This window comes from Aulostomus chinensis, chromosome 17, assembly GCF_037954235.1.
Source record: "Aulostomus chinensis isolate RoL2024-O1b breed Wild chromosome 17, RoL_Achi_v1.0, whole genome shotgun sequence".
Taxonomy (NCBI): Eukaryota; Metazoa; Chordata; class Actinopteri; order Syngnathiformes; family Aulostomidae; genus Aulostomus; species Aulostomus chinensis.
Window position 1 is genome coordinate 12,799,210 of NC_141336.1, and position 21,317 is coordinate 12,820,526.

Sequence of the window (21,317 nt, forward strand, 5' to 3'; positions counted from 1 at the left end):
AATGTTATTTTTAATCACCAGTTCTTCCATCACTGCCTTGTTCCTGTAGTTTTAGAACTCGCCGACAGAGGGCGCCAAACGAGGCTATTTGACTGGTGAGTCATGCAGGAATCCGACTCATAAACCGCTCAGAAGCAGGCCTGCTCTGACTCCACTGTAGACCTTGAACTGTATCAAGACCAAACTGCATGACAACTACTTGTTATGTTTACCCAAATTGATGGAGCTCTCACATTTCTTCCATCAACAGCTGAATATGTGTGTGTGTGTGTGTGTGTGTGTGTGTGTGTGTGTGTGTGTCTTTACTTCCTGTTTAGCTCTGATCGCTTTCCTGTTGTCGCTGTCTGTGGTGCTGATCATGCCGCAGACAACGAGTGCTGGTTGATTATGGAAGCTCTCCAAGATTGCTTTAATTTACCTTAATAATGCTCACATACATACAGAGAGAGTTGAATATTTGTTTTTTTTATCTTTAAATCTGGACATGACATCTGGCTCCAGTTTGCTAATGTTAAGTGTGATTTGTGACCATTTGGGTTTTTTTGCACGGAAAACTTGGAAAGAATGTCCTAGATTTACAGTCATTCTCTTCCTCTTGGTAAAGACGTGGGACATTTACCAGATATCTTCCATCTTCTTTTCACTTAATTGATATCTCATTTGTGACATCAGTTGCCATGCCCTTCCTTTCATTTCTGCAGCTGTTGTGGAACTAAATCTTAGCCTAAAAAGGTCGCTTCTCTTTTCATGTTTATTTAATTCCATCGATCATAATCTACTTGTTTGATATCCAGAATGCGACAGTGATTATTACTGCATTGCTTTATTAAATGTAGTCGTATAGATTTGGACTTTGCTGGCTTATGATTGATGTCATTTTTCTTACTTTTTTTTTGCTTGTTTGTTTACTTGATGATCAAATGGATGTAGTTGCATCCATCCGGACCATTAAATAATCTTCTAATTTCTTTTAAGTGGATTATATCTCTTGCATCCAACCACTTGAAAGTGTACGCACTGAGAGAAAAATGAACAGAAAAGGAAGAGGGCATAGCACCTCCCACGTCCTAGCGGGGGGAGAGAAAGCGAGAGAGAGAGAGAGAGAGAGAGAGAGAGAGAGAGAGAGTCTGCTGTGGTGGTGTCGGAAATCGGACGACATGAGCTCTACATGAACCGCGTAAAATGCTTTAAGACGCTTTCTGCGTTTGTCTTTCATCCGTCTCAACCAAGGACAAGCCTGAAGCGGAGCTCGACTTCACCACCACCACCACCACCACCAGGTATGAGGGAGGATGCCGCTCATCCCCGCATCTTTCATGGAGGTTACATGTTGGTATTCAGTGGCGTAACAGCGATCCTTCTGCCTGGATGGATGCTGTGACGCGCACACGATTCCTGCTGTTCAGCATCAAATGTCTGTTTTGAAATGTATTTGTATGTCGCTGTTTTATTTAATCGTATCTGCACCGGCTTCTATCAAGATAGGTGTTCGATAATCGTGTGAATTGTGAGTGTGTGTGCCCGCACAGCCATATTGGCAGGAGGGGGGGGGGGGGGGGCGATATGAGGGGGTCGGGATTATCATATTGCTTTGAGGAGTAAGGGGAGGTGGCGTTAGTGGTGGTGGGGGGACTGCGAAATGATGGCACAGCTGCGAGATGGCGATCCTCTGGTATTTATGAATGAACCGAGAAGAGTAGGGTGGTCGGTAATGGCGTTGCGCACCAATCTGCGGACCAACGGCAAGCCCTTCTGCCACCCCTTCCTGACTAGAGCCACGACCGAGATGCACGTCATCATTCATCTATACACTTGTCATGACGCCGGCGTGACGCCTGTGAAACCTGATTTCTCCGGCAAAAGCTATGATTAATCCTCCATCTGTGTTTGTCATCATGCCTGATGTTGGGGGGGGGGGGGGTCTTATTACAGCACAGGAGAATCACTGTGACATGCAAAAGTGAATCCATATGTGTGTAACTTCCTGTATTCTGCCACCACCGAACACTGCCAGTCATGGGTGTGTGTGTGTGCGTGTGTGAATGTGTGTTGGGGGGGGGGGGGAGCTGCAGGATAGGAGAGAACAGAGGAGAGAGGAGGGATGCATGATGGCAAATCCTGCGATTAAGCTAGAAAGTGTGTGGTTAACAGCAGCTGCAGCAGAGATACAGAATGTATTAAAGCCTGTATGTGTTTGTTAGGAGGAGGGAATAAGTGTGTGTGTGTGTGTGTGTGTGTGTGTGTGTGTGTGTATGAGGGGGGGGGGCATGTCTGTTTGTTTTGCATGTGTTGAATGGCCACAGTATGGTTGCATAAGAACCATACTTGTCTCTACTAAGGCACCACAAAGGCACACGGAGGGAGGAGGATGATGGTTGATGATGATTTCAGGGTATTTTAGTCAAGGGTCAGCAAAAACACCCGAGACTAAAATGAACACCAACAAAACAAGGTCAGACTTTGAGAAAGGAGGGAATTCTTCTGGGAACCAGCTGAGCACATTGAGATCTCAGTTTTTGTGGACCCAGAATGGAGCTGCTAGATGCAGTTTCTCAGACGTGATGCAAGATATATTGGAGTAAGTACGGGAATATGAGTCAAAATACGACATCAGCCATCATGCAGTTATTGATGATTCCACAATTTGGGCACGAGACGACTCCTAATTCACTGTGAGGTCCATTTTAAGTACAGAAACTCCCTTTTTCGATGAGAACATATGAACTTTCCCCCTCAGCAGTTGAATATCAAAACGTTATGCTGGAGCCTATCCCAGCAGCCTTCAGGTGAGAGGTGGGGTTCACCCTGGACGGGTCGCCAGTCCATCACAGGGCCAACACATATAGACAGACAACCATTCACATTCACAGTCACACCTACGGTCAATTTAGAGTATCAATCAGCCTCGTCCTCTCTTGATGTCTTTGGACTGTGGGAGGAAGCTGGAGTACCAGAGAGAACCCACACAGGAACAGGGAGAACATGCAGACTCACACAGAAAGATCCAGTGCCCGAGCCGGGGCTCGAACCCGGAACCTTCTTGCTGTGAGGTGACGGTGCTGACCACTGCACCACCGTGCCGCCTAAATTGAAACAATTGAAATTAATAAATGAAATGAAAAAAATCTATAATGCTTTGAAAAATGCTGAAATAATGAAGTCAACAGTGACCCATTTATGTCTAATGGCAAGAACCAATTGCGGAAAAACTAGTACATTTGCAAATGAACTCTTTATGTATAGATTAGCTAACATGCATATCGACTGCCTGAGGCTTAAGCACACAACATTCAAAATCATGCTATTGGTCAACTGTAATGTTTGTGGCAGATCCATCCATCCATTTTCTATACCGCTTATCCATTAAGGGCTGCAGGGGTGGAGTCTATCCCAGCTGACAATGGGTGAGAGGCGGGGTTCACCCTGGACTGGTCGCCAGTCCATCGCAGGGCCATCAGGAGAAATCAGGGGCTCAGCAGCTTGCTCAAAGATACTTGGACATGGTCATTGGGGGAAGGGAGGATTGAACCAGCGACCTTTTGGTTGCTAGATGGCCACTCTACCTCCGAGCCAATGGTGCCCCCCTCTGATAAAAAGTAACAAATCAAACATGTCTTTTTTCATACTCTTGATTCAATTTCTCTCTGGATGTACAGCCTTTTTTGTGATTAATAGTTTCTTTTTGCTCTCGTATGGGAGAACAGTTGTGAATTTGAAGTAGTTGGTTGATAGATTATATTAGTGCAAAGGAATATACAGTAATGTTTTCTATATGTTCACGTTTAAATACAACTGTGACCATCCTCCTCTTTCCCAAAATGAAGGAATGGAGAAGACCCTGTCGAATTTTGAAGTAGATCTGAGATTTGGGGCAGACACTCAAATAACTGCAGCTCCTTGTTCAAGATGGAGTATTAGCCCACATGGCAGGTTTTCAGGAGGGCAAGAAAAATGTTACTTGCATTTTTCATTTTATCGCTGAATTCAGCAGCGTCTCCTGTTGTTCATAATCTCACTACTAAGACGTTACCAGTTACAGTCTATGGGTAATAAACTTGAGTTTGAGGGTATTCTATCAGCTGAATCAGCTCATCCTGTTGAGACTAAGCGGTTAGCATCACCATGGCAACCTGTAACTGCAGTTGGAGCCTCACAGCAGATTCAGATCGGGTGATTGGACCACTTCTCTCACATCCGTCTTGTTTACCAAACACTTCACCGACTGACATTCAATTTTATTTATTTTTTTTTTTTTTTGCGGTGAGTGTTTTCTCTGGGTATTTGTATTATTTTCTCAGGAAATCATTAAAAAAACCAAGCAAAATTTAAAAAAAAAAATACTAGTTGTCATCTTGTCAAACTGTGAGTGTACTGATGTTTTGTGTGAGAGTTGCTGGTCATGGCAAAAACAGCAAGCTCTTCTTGATCAAATAATAACAATAGTAGTTATGCCTTTGTGTTGTGTGTTTCTCACCAGGTCCACTGTGAGCCTCTCTGAGCTATTTATAGCTGTGCCCTGCATAATGTCATCTTTAATACCCGAACAAATCAATGCTAAAGTCTTTTACTTGTTCTAACGGCATCAGCTCATTTGAAAGGTTCATAACGTCTTCATTATTCATGACGTTAGGAAGATATTCTTTGTCTTGTACGTGCAAGTTAGAATAGCCGATGTGGTCATTAATGCACGCTGTGACCTCTGAGGGTTTTTTTTATATATATATATATATATATAACTGAGAGAATGTTTTCCGTATTTTTTTAGTTTGAGATGAAGAAGTTAGCACTCAGTATTGTTTTCACGCTGTTGCATCACGGGGACGTCACATGCAGCCTGGAGGAGGCTTCCCCTGTCGTCTCTGCTTTAAACCATCTGTGTTGTTATCACCCTGGGATCAACTGGTATTATGAACAAAAGCTGCGCCTGCCTGGTCTCAACAGTAGAAACCAATGGAGTCAATCCAAAACGGCCAACCCTGGCTCCATCTGTCACTGCGGTCAGGTGCGTCAGTCAGGTCAGAGCCCACACAGCTCCTAATAATACCCCGGAATACAGACATTTTTAGTTATTATGCAGATTTTTTATGGAGATTGCTGAATTACCAGAGTTTTTAATTATTTAAACCAGGTTATAGGCAGGTGCCTCTTGTGTTTCTCAGATTACCGCGCCGTGGTATTAGCAGCGTCTTATGGAGAGGCCAGACGGAGCAACCCGGTGCTCTCCTGGTCAAGCTCAGTGCTCATACTCACTCAAAGACTAATTACACAGACGTCTTACATCCAGTCCTGTGTAAAACTGCTGCATTGAATCAACATGATTGACTGGGTTACTATTTACAACTTCTCTAGGCTCAGAAACTACTCATGTGCCTTGGGGGTGGGGGGATGGTTTCCTCCTTAACCACTGTAGTAAATTTAGAATTAGAGGGTAGTTGCAGGAAGAGCCATGTCACAAGCTTGTATCACCTGGAGCTGATTTGTACGACCGGCTACTCAATCTGAGGAAGTCATTTCAGGTGTTTATGCTCATTTTATCTCCTCAGGAACACTGACAAAAACACTTGATAGAGGTTTGAAGTGGCTGCTTGTTGAACACGGCCAAGACTACTACTGCTGCTACTACTAAGACCGCATCGTTCACTAGTGAGGTATTTTTATCAGCGTTAGCTGAGGATCATCATGACTATGTGCTCATCGTGCTTTACGGCCTCCTCTTATTTTCTCTGTGAGCATTTGCAAGAATGGAGGTTTGGTTCATTCTGTGCAATTGTTCGACGATATTTCATAAATTGTTAGCAATTTGAACTGTTTTGAGCAACGGTTTCATTTATTTTTCAGGATGATCAGCCGTCATATTCCCTTCATTCAATGCAGAGACCCATTTGGCCTGCCAGATGTCAAAAATACAAGACGACACAAATCCAATCAAATTAAATTAGATTAAATCAAATCATATTAAATGAAATGAAATTAAATCAAAATTCAGGAATATATCCTTTAAGCCAATTTTTAAGGTGCTTGCTATTGTGAGGTAAAAATGGTTCGTAGAAAATATCCATAATTATTATTAAAATCTTTTTCAAATGAATTTGATCAAGTGACACCTCAGGTTGCAGCAACCACAACCTCTGTTGGCCTTTGGCCAGTGGCCCATCACGCATTTCGTCGTCTTCTTAGAATAATCGCCAAGTGATTTTTTTTCCAAGTTTTTCAGAAAACACAAAAAGCAGGAGACAAAACATCATAAGGAGTTGATTTATGGAGGGAAAAATTGTTTAAAAAAAATGACTTCAGCGAATACTTTAAGAAGGTGATGATTTTCAATTTTAGTCCTCCAAGCAAGGACCTCCTTTTTTAAGGGGTTCATTTGAAGAAGAAGAAGAAAAAAACATAAGCAAAGCACAAGACAGAGCTGCCTAAGATGATTCATTAAGAAGCCACAAATATTTGATGGGAAAAGGGGCTGTGAATGCAGACCAACTGAAGAGACGGCAAGAACTCCTGGCTTTATGACGGAATATTTAAATGAATTAGAAACGGTGAAACATATTTGTTGTGCTTTTATTTGTGACAGATTTGTGACTTATAAGTTGTTGTTTTGTTTTTGTTTTTTTACTGTATCGCATGGAATCCAGTAAGTCTGTATTTTGACCTATTAGATAGAGACATTTTATCCTGAGCTCATTTTAATTATGAGAAAACATCTGACGGTCTGGATCGTTCAGGAGAAACTGTGCATAGCTCACGGACGCTCTTGTGCTGGTGGCTGTCCAGTGGTCCTCTGGTTACCGTTTGTGCCGAATTGTGAGTATCCGAGGGGTCTCAGCGTGCATCAGGAGTTGCATGCGGTCTTATAGGGAGATCGCTGGTAACTTAAGTCTTGGGAATTGGGTCAATGCGGAGCAAGCCAGGAGTACAGAGGAGGTTAAGCTCAATGATTAGCGACTAAGCCATGACCACAGTGTTTCAATCTCTTGGACAGTTGAACACACATGATCCGTGCATACGGGCTGGTGCGTGCTAAATCACTGTATAGACCGACACTCGGCGCACACACACACACACACACACACACACACACACACACACACACACACACACACACACACACACACACACACACACACACACACACACACACACACACACACACCAGCCTTAAATTCCATATACACACATTTAACTCGAATCTATATTTGTTTATTTAATGAAGAAAAACTATCTTAGTACCCAGTTGAATGTTGGAGCTTCACAGTGTAGAGGGATTTTATATATCAGAAGGCTGTTTTCGATTTAACTGGCAAAAGTGTAAAATGTCTCTGTGAAAATCAAGAGGTGGTGCTATGAGAGGGATTTGTGACATCACAAATATTTTGGAAGCTGATCGTGGTCCAAAATTCAGCAGGCACAACTGCGGTGTGGCGCATTGAAGCCTCGAGTGCACGAATGGTGTGAATGAACTTTTTTTTTTTTATCTATACAATTGTGGATCATTCGAGTGTTTTTGTTTGTCCTGATGCATGTGTGGAGCAGATGTTCAAGTATAAAAACACAGGGATGCACAGCTAGTTGCAGATGATTTGTAACGAGCAGTATGCTATTTTTCAGAATAAAGCTACATTATTGCAAGTTAGCAACTGAAACTGAAGAGCACCTTATAACTAATACAGTATTCAAAGATTAATTTATGTCCCTGTGTACAAAGAGGAAATGGTTTGCTACAACAACTTCACGAGACAATAATATACCAATGTTGCACCTACAGTTTTTTTGCACTGAATTCAAGCTGGCAAATAATTAAGTTAATGCATGTTTCACTTCACTTGGGGAGAGTGTCCTTGATCAGTCACAAGAAACTAACACATCCACCTTAACAGTGGAAAAGTGAACGCTGATGCACAGCAGCCATGTTGAAATTCGATGTCCTCAGACTTATTTAGATGTAAACAGAATCATGAAACTCCCTCATAGGGCCGTTCTTTTCTCTTCAACTATATAACTAAAGAATATTTCACAGAACGTTGCCCCAGTTCATTCACAAGTTATATTTTGCGTCATTAGTTGAATCAGCCGTTCCAAAAAGACCTAGAAAAAAAATCGACTTGCTATTTTCGATTGAAAAACAATTTGGCTTACGCATCAAAATCAAAATCCATTTCTCAAAATCATTCTTTTAGCAGTTACAAAAGCTAGACATGTACTGTACCCCACTTCCCTATTTTATGTTATGCAATCAATATACTTGTTTAATTTTGGGGGGGGGGGCATTATTTGTATTCATTATGATGTTTTTTCCCCCCTCAATCGATGGCAAAAGATATTTCGGAAAAAGAAAGGAATATAGTTTCAACGCTAACATATTGGATTCGATGGAGTTAAAAGTGTAACGTAATGTAAAAAGCGTAAGATCTGGAGTGACGGTGAGAAGAAATGGTGCACTACAACACTTCAAATGGCACCAGTCCCACCTGTGGTACCGATCAGCTCGTCTCGCGCCTCCCTCAGTTCTTGTTGAATTGATCAGTGAATCAACTAAAAAAGCCAGTGTTTCGTGTCACAATGTCAGAAGAACCCTGTTAAGAAAAGGGATGTGCTGATGCTGGTCCTATTCGCTGGATCGGACCTCAGAGGTACAGTACCTGATCGGTTCATTTGCCCAAATTTGCTGTGAAGTGAGAACAATCAGGGGTCACGCAGACAGGTGACGCGTCAAGTGTTGCGTAACTCTGTCCAGTTGGGTTTCTTTCTTTATGGATGTATGGAATTTAATGGAATATTTGTTACGGGGCGGACTCAGATTGGTTTCTGTGTCAGCACAGACTCACAGTGTCTGTGTCAGACACGAAAACACGGTGTCACGCCAACTTTATTTGGGTCCTTGGAAAATATTCTCCTTGATATCTTCCAAAACACACCATCAGTAATCATTGCTTTACTTTTGCTTTCTAAAATGTAGGCATTTTGAAAATGGGAGGAGCAAAAAAGCAGTTGTTATCTAAATATGAATGTAAAATTCATACTTAAAATATTGCTAAATCTCACATCCTTCTATATTGCATACTTTTTAACTTATTACCATTATAAACGTGTGATAAAACAGCAGTCACAATGCAATGGACCCGATCAATCATTCTGATAGATCTCTGATTGATTCTCCACATCATCGCGCTCTTATAGGCAGAAAAATATCTCTGAATAAAACTAGGCGATGGAGTCGTGTTGATCAATCTCGCTTGCCAACAGCAATGATTTGGAGACCATCTGTGAGCCTTGTTCACTGGTGTGAACGCAGCAATGCAGCAGCAGTGTGACTGAATCAAAATGTAGAAATCAGACCTCTACAGTCAGTATGAGCCTGACGAAAACGCCTGAGTCTAAAAATGGTTCCGACTCTGACTCAATGAAAATCCTTCCTCTGGTTAAAAAAGAAAGGGAGAGAGACATAGAATTAATAACAAACACACACATTGTGAAGGTTTGAGCTGATGTATGCACTATTCACTATAACACACATTCCAGTCATTGTGACGCTGTGTGTTTTGCAGCATCGCTGAGCCTGACAATTTTTTCATTGCACAACAAAAATCTGTTGATCCTGTAAAACGCTCATCGCCAAATAGCCATATATGCGCAGCATTCCGGTATCCGCGGCTTGATTAAAACCCTTCTCCCCACAAGATACCATGGGACTGCTTTGTGGGTGTCTATTTAATCACGCTCTTGATCTGTTGAATGGCATTGTGTTTGATGTTGGTTAATGCGCTTCCTTTGTGCCGCTGCATAAGTGGCTCTCTTGAGGGAAATTATGTGCATATATTCGCTAAAGGTGACATTTCCTTGCTGGCTCGGTGAAATAAACGAGTGGAGAAAGCTGCGTTGCATCTATTTTCTGACTGAGAGGGGAGGAGGCCTGCTTGGTCTGTGCCAAAGCTATCTACTAATGGAGTTTGGCTGCACTGCCACAGATGCATTTGTAGTATACCGTTAATTCAATAAGGAGCTGCAGTCCTCTCGTTTCAAATAAAACAAGCGAAGATGGGGGGGGGGGGGGGGGGCTTGCATTTGGGAGGAGTCTCATTAATCTCAGAGGCCTGGTGTCAAGGACAAATGGTGAAAGAGCGGATATACAGTGTGTGTGTGTGTGTGTGTGTGTGTGTGTGTGTGTGTGTGTGTGTGTGTGTGTGCGCGCGCACGCGCACGCGCCCGCTTTCATGTCACTGTGAGGTTGTACCTGTGTATGCAGTTATAGCTGCTGACAGAAGGAGGGACATAGCTAATTTTAGTTCAGGTGAAAGAGGGGAGGGTGGTTTTGATGAGCGGGATCGTTGTCACGGAGCTGAACTCGCTGTTCCAGAAAACCGACAAGGCTGGATGACAGACAGATGGGGCTCAGACAGACGAGCCCTATCGATCAAAACCCCAGTGGCCTTAGTTTATTGATCAAACAGCATGGCGACCTGGAGCGAGGGAGTATAGCAGACAGAGGAGAAACAGCAAGAGGAAAGTGAGGGGAGCAGGGGGAAAGATCAGATGAATAAATTAAGAGAAGAGGGAGCGAGAGAGGATCTCTAAGCATCAAAAGCATGTAAGAAGCTTCAGGTGTGTCACAGATGTACTGACATCAGCTGGAATTCAACAGGCAAATTCCTTGTGGATATGTACTACCAAATTATCAATAGATCAGATTAAGGTCTTTTTTTAAAGATTTGGCCACCATCTAATTCCATTTTTCCATTTATTCCTGTTAAGGGTCGTGGAGCCTATCCCAGCAGCTACAGGCGAGAGGCAGGGTTCACCCTGGACAGGTCCATCACAGGGCCAACACATAGAGACAGTCAACCATTCACACTCACAGTCACACGTACGGTCAATTTAGAGTATCAATCAGCCTCGTCCCCTCTTGATGTGTTTGGACTGTGGGAGGAAGCTATAGTACCAGAGAGAACCCACGCAGGAACAGGGAGAACATGGAGCAGGGACTCGAACCCGGAATCTTCTTGCTGTAAGGCGATAGTGCAGACCACTGCACCACCGTGCCACCCCATCTAATTCAGTAATGCTAATGTTTTCTCTGAAATATTCAGCTTTTTGCTGTGTACCCCCCCCCCCCCCCTCCTCTGTCTCCTCAGGTGGTTCTAGCATCACCAGTGGCTAAGCTATCAAGGCTAACATTAATGCTAGCTCTGTCAGACACTGTACAAAGAACACTGGTTTATTTTTGATAAGGCTTTTTTGAGAGGATACTACAGGTTTTTTTCTTTTTCTTTTTCTTTTTTTTTTTGCAAGCCTCCCAAAGTAACTGCATGTACCCTTGGGGGTACACAATCCCCAGTTTGGGAATCCTTGCCTTTGAGATCTTGAGCTGTGGACGGGCAGGCAAGTTTTCCCGTTATCATTTTTATTCACCAGCATCTTTGGCTGGTGGTTATCCAAATTTACGAGCCATGTTCACAGGTGCTCCTGGGAGTCGTAGGACTGTAGTGTCACATAGAGTTTATCGGTGTAGATGCCATTTGAAAAGATCCCGATCCTGGTATCCTGTGCTGATGTCAAGCCCTGCAGACAGGCAAGAGGGTCCCTGTTTGGTCAAATATTGTAACGTTTTAAATCTAACAAATTCAGTCCCCTGATAATTTAAGTTTTTAAGTAATACATCTTCCAAAAGAGTGGAACGAGAGGGAGTCTTAAAACCCAGAAATAAGTTAGCATTGTGGAACACCCTGATTCCTTGTCTCAGTGGTTTTTGGATTCAGTTAAATGCTTAAAATAAGGTCTTTGGTGCACATAGAGTCGTGCATTATACATTCACGTTTTGTTCTCTGGCACAAGATACATCAGTAAATGTCATACCTATGAATTTAGAAGAGTTTTTGTGTCTTAACAAGAAATTGTCTTGGGTATTACACATCATCATAGTGAAAATAGAAGCAGATAAAGTTTGCTGAGGCTGAGTATGGTTTGCTTGTAACTTAACTTTAGCTAGATACTTGTAACAGGCACGTTTACATTTTAAAACTCACAAAATGTGATTCATGGAGATTATCTTGCTGAATAATCACATAAATCTCATAAATGTTTGTTTGCCACAGAGTTGATGTTAGCAATGTTCTATTAGCTTTAGGCACATTGCAGTGCTAACCTTTAACCCCCTACAACGATACTTCATCTCTGCAGTGCTCTAATTAAGACAAAGTGCAAGAGACTTGATGATTATGAGGTTCTGGGGACAGAAAGGTAACAAATCTGTAGAAAGGCCCTGAAATGTTTCTGCTTGCCTGTGGAAGCTGCAGAGTTTGTGAGATAATTATCCAAAACAACAAAGTAATTTGATCTGTTCCAGTAGAAATATTTATTATAACAGCTCTAGTGTCATAAATCATTGCCCTTTTACAATAATTGCCAAAGTCATTTTTTCAGGTTTTTCAGAAAACACAAAAAACTGGAGACAAAATATCATAAGGCAAAAAAAAAAAATTGTCAAAGAATGACTTAGGCAATTACTTTAAGAAGGTGATGAAATATAATCACTGTGTGTGTGTGTGTGTGTGTGTGTGTGTGTGTGTGTGTGTGTGTTTGTCGGTGTTGTCTCACTCAGAGCTGACAGCAAACCTAAGCAGGAATCTCTCTGTCGAGCTTCCGCCATGATTCTTCATGGCTGAGGGCCTGATTAAAGCCCAGAGTGTGAGGCAGATGAGCTACGTTGCTAGCCAACAGTTTTGTCTCAAAGGGACGTTGCTGATCAGAACTAACGCTTTTAATCCTCTTCCTTTTTCGCTTGACTGCGCCGTTCTTGTTTCACTTCTTCAAAGAATCTTGGCTTGATGCTTTATTTCAAGCTTTATTTACACTGAGATGTGTTGGAAAGCACCAGAGAGCTGTTAAACAACATTTCTCTACTCTTTTGGACCAGAGTAAAACTGTCTACAGGTTGTAGACATGTGAGCAGAAGATATACCTGTAAGTTTAGGTTGTGTGTTCAGCATGGACATAAAACACTCCCAAATGTCAGCCAGACTTACAGCTATAGATTGACCATAAACTCAAGAGGCACTCCCTGAATCTCCATTTATTTTGAACTCCTTGACTGATATTATCTCAAACCTGGCAATGCAATTACAGGAGGCCTGCCATCAATAGTGAGTTCCAGCAGTGGAAGCATGACAGGAATCCACTTATTCCATCTAGTATTGATGTCAATTTACTGTTTCATTACAACCAGAGCTGAGAGAGCAGCACATGATCACAACTGAAGGAGTATCTTATTATGGGACCTTAAAGCAAGTTTTCAACCACAGCAGATAAATAATGCAACAGATACTCTGCGTAATCATGAAGAGACACTCTGTAGACACCCAAGTGCTTACAAAGATAGCAATAGAGTCAGTGTGAGGAGGACATTGTTCGGACACATATGCATGAGCTGCAGCAGTAATGGGTTGGTAGAGTCCTTCACTGTTGCTGCTGCCGATGACTGAACAGGGTTAGTAGAGCTTTGCGTTTCCTGTTTTCTAGGTTCTTATTCTACTCTCACAAGTGTTGTTTAAGTTTTCACTTGGATGTAAAGCCTGGTTTATGCTTCTGCGTCGCGTCGACTGCAGACCCCTACGCGGACCCCATGCCAAAGCCTGCGGTGCACCTCAAAAAAATCCTGACAACGCGTCGCGTCGACGCGTCGTGACGTGAACGTAAAGGACTGTGATTGGTCCGCTCAGAGAAGGTCGCTGAATGCAAGAGGTGGAAGAACCTCCGCGTCAAATATGTGCGTCTCCGGAAGAAAATGGCCACAAGAAGTCTTGTTTGTCATGTTCAAAGTTTACAGTTTGATTCATGAAAGCAAACAGCCGTAGTTTTGTTTTGGAATTCGACAAGAGCCCCCCGAAACCATACAAAGACACAGCCACACCCCCTAGCGGCTTGGCGGTGAATTGCAGAGCAACGCGTTCTCTCGACGCAGAACTTCGAATGCTCAATAACGGCGTAGGGTCTAGCATAAACCACGCTTTAGTCTCTTTTTATCTGTTTGCTTGTTTGTCAGGCCAGTTTTTAGCAACCTTTATGGAGAGGCGTGCATGGAAGAATCCATCAAAATTTAGGTCACATAGATATAGCGCCATCTTGTGGCACCATTGATGTACTCCTGGTGGGATGACGTGATCGTTTGATTTTGTCAGAAACTTCTTAAGATCTTGGTGATGCGTGTCTGAGTATTTGTTAAACTGTGTTACCATGGTGAGGTGGTCGATTTCGACGTTTAACTGTAAGACACAAACTGTTGTAAGCGGACTCTACATGGACAGATCTTTTCCAAACAAACAGGAAGTAAGTCTGATGTAACAAACATCATTTTGATATCACATTGTGTTGTCCTCACATGATGTACATCAATACACTGTTATAAGCTCTCTGAGTCCCTTCCGCAGTGATCCATATTTCACTAAAATGTTCATCCATCCATTTTCTTCTGTTTATCCTGTTGAGGGTCACAGGGGGGTGGAGTCTATCCCAGCAGCCCTCAGGGATGAGGTGGGGTTCACCCTATACAGGTCACCAGTCCATCACATAGAGACAGACAATCATTCACACTCAGAGTCACACCTACGGTCAATTTAGAGCATCAATCAGCCTCGTCCTCTCTTGAGGTCTTTGGACTGTGGGAGGAAGCTGGAGTACCAGAGAGAACCAACACAGGAACAAGGAGAACATGCAGACTCCACACACAAGATCCAGTGCCCGAGCCGGGACTCGAACCCCGAAACCCTCTTGCTGTGAAGCAACAGCGCTGACTACTGCACCACCGTGCAGGGCATTCAATTCCCCTCAAAATGTTTTAATTTCTCCCAACATGACAGTGCTGATTTTCCACAACAAATCGTTCCTCGAAAATTTTTTTTTGTCTGATTTCAAATCAAATCGTACAATAGTCAATACAAGACACGATCAAAAAAATATGGAAATATGGAGACTTATTTTAGAAAATTTTGACTCAGATAAATTCACTTGTTTCAGTGGCAGATTTTATTTTTTGAACTTATAAGTAAATGTGTTTATGCAGGCATGTGAATTAATTGTTTTTGGCTTATTTTGAATTGGCACAACTGGAATGCCTCTTCAGAAAATAAAATGTATCTAAACTAAGATGCATGGTGTAAAAACAATTCCCAATATCTCACCAAAGTACTTTTGTCTGACATTAACAGACACTTTCATAAGATCAATATATTTGTGTACAATTTTGGGTTTTTGCAGTGTACATTCAACTTACAGCAGTCCAGTGCAATTCTCTGTTTTATGGGCTTTTTGCAAGTTGAGAGTGCAGGGACACTGTCGCTGGCGAGGGCGGGGCTGTTTTTGTCAGTTTTAGAGCTGCGGTTCGTGATGAGGAAACTGTTTTGGGGATTGAAACTGAAAAACGGTGTTGATTGGAGAAACATCTGCTGGAGGTTGAAACAAATGAGGCACCACCAATGTCATCCTCTAATTTATACTTTGGCTCAAATTCAGACCACTACAGATCAAGTGTGTTCACACTGGCCATTTGCTTTCCTTCCTTGATCCTGTTTCTGCTCTGCACTCCTAATCACCCACTCCTCCTTTCTCTCCATGTTCCCTCCCTTAAACATCCAGGTGCAATATTGTCTTAAGCCTGAGGGGGGCAGAATGCCGGAGCAGAGCAACGACTATCGCGTGGTGGTGTTTGGGGCAGGGGGCGTTGGGAAGAGCTCCCTGGTCCTACGCTTTGTGAAGGGCACATTCAGGGACACCTACATCCCCACGGTGGAGGACACCTACCGCCAGGTGATCAGCTGTGATAAGAGCGTATGCACCCTGCAGATCACTGACACCACAGGGAGCCACCAGTTCCCAGCCATGCAGCGCCTGTCCATCTCTAAAGGCCACGCCTTCATCCTGGTCTACTCCATCACGAGCAAACAGTCCCTGGAGGAGCTCAAACCCATCTACCAACAGGTCATTACATTTTTGGTGTCTTTTGTAAGATACACTGACCTGGAAACCAGAACCTAACAAATTTGCCTCTTCTTTCATCCGCAGGTCCTGGCAATCAAAGGCAATGTTGAGGCCATCCCCATCATGCTAGTGGGCAACAAGAGTGATGAAACCCAGCGGGAGGTGGAGACCAAGGATGGTGAGGCTCAGGCCAACCAGTGGAAGTGCGCCTTCATGGAGACGTCAGCCAAAACCAACCACAATGTCACTGAGCTCTTCCAGGAGCTCCTCAACCTGGACAAGAAGAGGAACATGAGCCTCAACATTGACGGCAAGCGCTCGGGGAAGCAGTCCCGTGCCGAGAGACTGAAGGGAAAATGCAGCGTGATGTAAAACCCTGACACGAGAGAAGGAGGGGTGGTGGAGACGAGAGAGAGAGAAAGAGAGAGAGAGAGAGAGAGAGAGAAAGAGAAGGGGGGCACAGAGAAAGAGTGGAGAAGAAGGAAGAGAGACTTTATCACTCAAAGCAAGAGGTGTGGAAAGCAACAGGAATCTCATCATCCACATCCTCCTCCATCTGACTCACAGCTCAGCAGTTCTTTTAAAATAAAAAAACGGATTTCAGTATGGAGCGTACAGCCATGTGCATGTTTCTAAAGGAGACGCAGAGGGAGACGGCAACTCAAAAACAAGAATTCCTCTGGAGTGGAAACCTCGAACTGCCACAGCACTCAAAATGGAAAGGTTTTAGCAAAACATTTAGACATTTATCCTCTCTCACCTCCACTCCCACCTTTCCCAGCTCACCTGAACCCCCCCCCCCCCCTTCCACATCCCTCTACTATTATAACAGATATACAGAACCATAAGGGTAAGTTAGGCTCACTCATCTGGTAGAGACACTACTTCATGAGATATGTCATGCTGTGAGCACAGAGACTCAGAGGTTTTGAGACTGCAAGCACGAACGACTCACACCACTGCAGCATATTTAAAAGGAAGTTACGACCCAGCCGCTTCCCAGAGCCACCCCTGAGGACTCTGATGTATATATAAACATGGGATATTCAAATATATTCCATCTAGTCTCTTTAACAGATTCACAAGCATAAAATTGTGGCTAGAGGAGACATTCTCTCATCCTAATCATTCCTCCTGAAAGATAAAACAAGCCTCTCTACATTTGTTAAGCTGTCATAGTAAAAACTCATCTGTGGATCCTCTGATGGTCTGAAGTTGGGAAGCATCCAGCGGCAGGGTCTGCGCACACGCTACTGATATGACGCAACAATCCTTTTAATGCAGTGCAGATGAAAACTGTGGATGAAAATATGAAACAAAAATACACGCCTGCCTTGTCGACAAGGATGATACACTTGGATAATCGTTGCCAAGCTGGTAAGACAAGAAGTGAACCTGGGAGGATTTTTGAGGTCAAGAATGTCAGTGTGCTTTGGCGCTTTCATGTGCCAATTCTTTCTTCTTTTTTTGCCTTGTTTTTCTCATTTTGTTTTGCTTTACAATGAATTTATGTAAAGTTAAAAAAAAAAAAACCTCCTTAAAGAAAAAAGCACACAGAGAAAACAAATGACGGATGTACATTTTTTTTCCATGCAGATTATTCAATGTGACCTGAATTCTGTTTCCTGTTTGGTTGGTTTGCTATCACTCATGCAGGCATCCGGGAAGCAGAATGGGTCATATGCATGCACACAAATTAACCTCAAATGCATTCATGCAAGTGTCAAAATTTGCCGCACACATACACACACACACACATACATACACACACACACAAATGGGGGCTCGCTCAGCCTAAATGCCCTGCACTTTATATCATAAACTGGATTTGCCATGTTTTTTTGCCTACGTTATATGTTAATTATCTCCACTTAACACAGAATATCCTCCTGGAGCCAGAATAGCTCTACATCCAAAGTGCATTCACCCTTTTTCACGCAGGAGCTCTGAAAACTGTACACAGGAACGCCAAAAGCACAATACTTTTTTACCAATATATCTATTTGTACATTCTTTTTTGTGTTCTTTCTTCTCGTTTTCTTTCTGTGATTCACATCTTTATATTTCATTCAAGCAGTCCTGAACATGGAGGAACAATCATCATCTCTCAATCTGTGTGTGTTTTTTAATTGTCCGGTACATGGCACAATGAGGTTGTGGTTCTGCTGAACAACAGGGTATTGTGACGTGACCGGTTAGCTATGAGATGTGTAGACGTGTACCGTAGCCCCCCCACCCCACCCCCCCAGATGTGTAGGTATGGCATGCCGAGGGTCACCCCCTGACGATTATAACAAAAGAGACAGATTATTTAGTCCTGCAGTTCTTTTCTCCATCTCTCAGGCGGTTTTGGGTGGAGGATAATCTGTTACTGTACTGTTGAACCCAAAGACACAGATAATACCCCTTTTAACTGTGTGTCTCTCTGAAAAAAAGAAGAAAAAAAGAAAAGAAAAAGCACAGTTCTCGCTATCTGTCTCTTTATGTGTGCAGCAGAATCTACAACTGGGCACTTTAGGGTAACATTTTACTTGAAGACGTTCTTATTAATCAGCAACGCCTCATTTATAAGAAGCATGTAAAATGACCCCCCCTGCATTACCACAACATAAAAACTGTACATAACGGTGACATGTTTATAAGAACTTCAAGTAAAATGTTCCCCGTGTAAAGTTAATACTGTACCCACTGTCTTTCTGGAGATACGTCCTTTGTAACCAGAAGATGTTTAGGAGGTTTGATGTTGCTATGTACTGTAATATACAGCTTCATAATGATGCTCATAATATATTGTATTTCCACTTTTCAGATCTATCAATCAGATCATACTAGCAAAATGTGAATATGTAACTATGGTTCCTTTTATTTTTAAATCTGAATGAGTTTACGTGTTGTATTTTGCACTAATGTGAGGTCTGTTAAACTCAAAACAAATATTGCATAATAGACGTACCCTTTACCTGTTAGACGCCAGGGATGCTCACACATATTTTCTAATTTTGTCAAACAAGATGCGCAACACTTTGTCTTTGGTGATTTAGATGGATGAAGCACTTGACGTGGAACTCTAAAGCTGGAAATTATAAAACTCAGTTGTGATGTGATGTGCGGCAGCAGTTGTGTGCACACTGCATAAAATATCAGCTTGACACGTCTGGTTGCTTCATGCGACACCAGTGTGTGCAATCTGTTGTTCTGCTGACGTCTACGTTGTTGTCCGCGTTCCTGCTTGGAATATGATCGAGGAAAACAATGAGGCAGCATGTGAGAGCGAAAAGAAGCAAGGGAGCTATGAATAGGAATAGTGTGAAAATAGAGGCTACACGAAGGGTGGTCTATAAGGAGCTGAAATGTGGGAGAATATGAGAAGATGATGTGCATTGGAGTGTGTGCGTGTTTGTGTGTGTGTGTTTGTGTGTGTGTTTTGAGTTAAATGCTGGCATGAATCAGGACAGACACCTCTGCACTCCATCCTACCATGGCTTGTCTCATCTTATTCATCAGTTTAACATATTCACTACTGCTGTGTGTGTGTGCATGTGTGCGTGTGGCTTCGAGCGCATTTCAACCATCTATTTCCATCATTCTGGCCTGCATGAGTGTGTTTGTGTGTGTATGTGTGTGCATGTTTGTGCTGTATGAAGTGTATGTCAGATATTTGAAGCTTTCCTGTGGAGGATGCCTACACATTTCGCATGAGTCATCAGACACACGCCTATACACACAAGCGATGGAGGCAAAATAAGAAAAATAAGACAGGCTGCAGTTGGTTTACACACACACACACACACACACACACACACACACACACACACACACACACACACATATTCAGACTCACTTTCACACAGGCCTGGTCGGTGGAACCTACATTCTGCTCCGCGATGTTGTACAGTCACAGCTGTCAGCGATAATTCTACAAAAAAATCCACTGTCCACATCAAATAAATTTCTGTCATGTTCATCCCTCCAATTTTCTTGTGTTAATGAGTCAACTGGACGCTGAACCTGCTCACATCTGATTGTAGATAGTTGTAAATAGTGTTCAAAGGACTTAATATTTCAAAGATGAGGGATGAGAGTGTGCAGAGGAAAGGATGCTGTGGTGGGAGGGTGCTATCATCTGCGTTTTCCTCTAATAATCAAATCAGACTTCAGAAGAGAGCTGCTTGATGCACTCCGTAATTTCCCCTGCAAGGAAAACAACACATTGACTTCAAAAGAGGAAATTTACACAGATGGCACTTGTTCCTAATACGATTTAGGACCAGATGAAGTTCACCTCAGTTGTTTGCCATCATTGAGGTAACAGGGTATGCACTGGTCATGTTGCTGGACAGATGTGCAGGATGCAGGAAACATGACCCTGTAACAGCCTGATTACACATGAAAGGTTGGGGTTTTTTTTAGTCTTTCTAAGGTATGTTCCATAAATTCATTTCTACCAACGAGGGCAGGTTACAGCTCGGTCGAGCTGAGCTTTGTGTTGGAGGATCTGAAGGGAATCAGTGCTGGAGGATGTGTGGAAATGGAAAGCGCTCCCATTGATCCTGTTAACCTCTCCGAATCACTTTTGCCACCCCCATTTACCTCTCGTCTGATTGCCACAGATCCTCCAAAGCTCTCTCTGCAGACGGGGGGTGTCACTTGGGGGCATATAGACTTTGTGGGTGATGTAGTTTGAATTCGCTCTGGCCCTTCATTCCTGCATGGTCCCTATTGGTGTTCCAGCCAGCATGAGAACAAGGACACAAACTGTGAATCATCTTTGTATTTTTTAAATAAATTCCTCAGCAGCGTTTATGACTTTTGGTTTCGCAGATTTCGTTTAGCACTTGTTGTTTTTTGTAAATTATTCTGTTTTTTTTTTCTGTTGGGATTTATTTTTTATTAATTTAACTAATTATGATGTATAGATATTTATTCTAGCAATAGTCTTCCTATTAAGATATACTGTGCTGATGCATCCTCTGAATAACTGAAAATAACATATACAGTATATATAGATGATAATAATAATCAAATCTGCAAAATGATTTTCCTAATAAAAATATGAATTGAGGAGTGTTTCTTGTCTTTTGGTTTTTCTTTTTAAACGCTGCTTGACTTCACTAGCATGATGTAAGCCAAGGTCTCATTTTGGTCCAAACTGAAAAATCTGGCATGGACGTGTGACTCTGATGATCCCGTGAATTCTCCTCCACCAGCTGCCTGATATTTTTAGCTTTTAGTTAAAGTAGTTATATGTAGCACTTTCTCTAGCTTAGCGGAATTCAGAGCACTTAACTGTGTTGACTCATTCACACATTCACACACACACACACGCACGCACACGACACGCATGCCATGCA

General features: G+C 42.7%; 1 protein-coding gene across 2 annotated transcripts; it reads left to right on the forward strand.

Moving 5' to 3' along the window:
* Window positions 1-1,103: 1,103 nt before the first annotated feature.
* diras1b (DIRAS family, GTP-binding RAS-like 1b) lies at window positions 1,104-21,028 on the forward strand. Of its 2 annotated transcripts, none has more exons than XM_086183073.1 (3): window positions 1,104-1,280; window positions 15,625-15,966; window positions 16,051-21,028. In XM_086183073.1, the coding sequence occupies exons 2-3, from the start codon at window positions 15,658-15,660 to the stop codon at window positions 16,336-16,338; spliced, it is 597 nt and encodes a 198-aa protein (XP_086039199.1). In that variant the 5' UTR covers window positions 1,104-1,280; window positions 15,625-15,657; the 3' UTR covers window positions 16,339-21,028. The 2 variants fall into 2 exon arrangements, with proteins under 2 accessions (XP_086039199.1, XP_086039198.1); XM_086183072.1 differs by lacking the exon at window positions 1,104-1,280 and adding an exon at window positions 14,268-14,319.
* The last annotated feature ends 289 nt before the right edge of the window (window positions 21,029-21,317 follow it).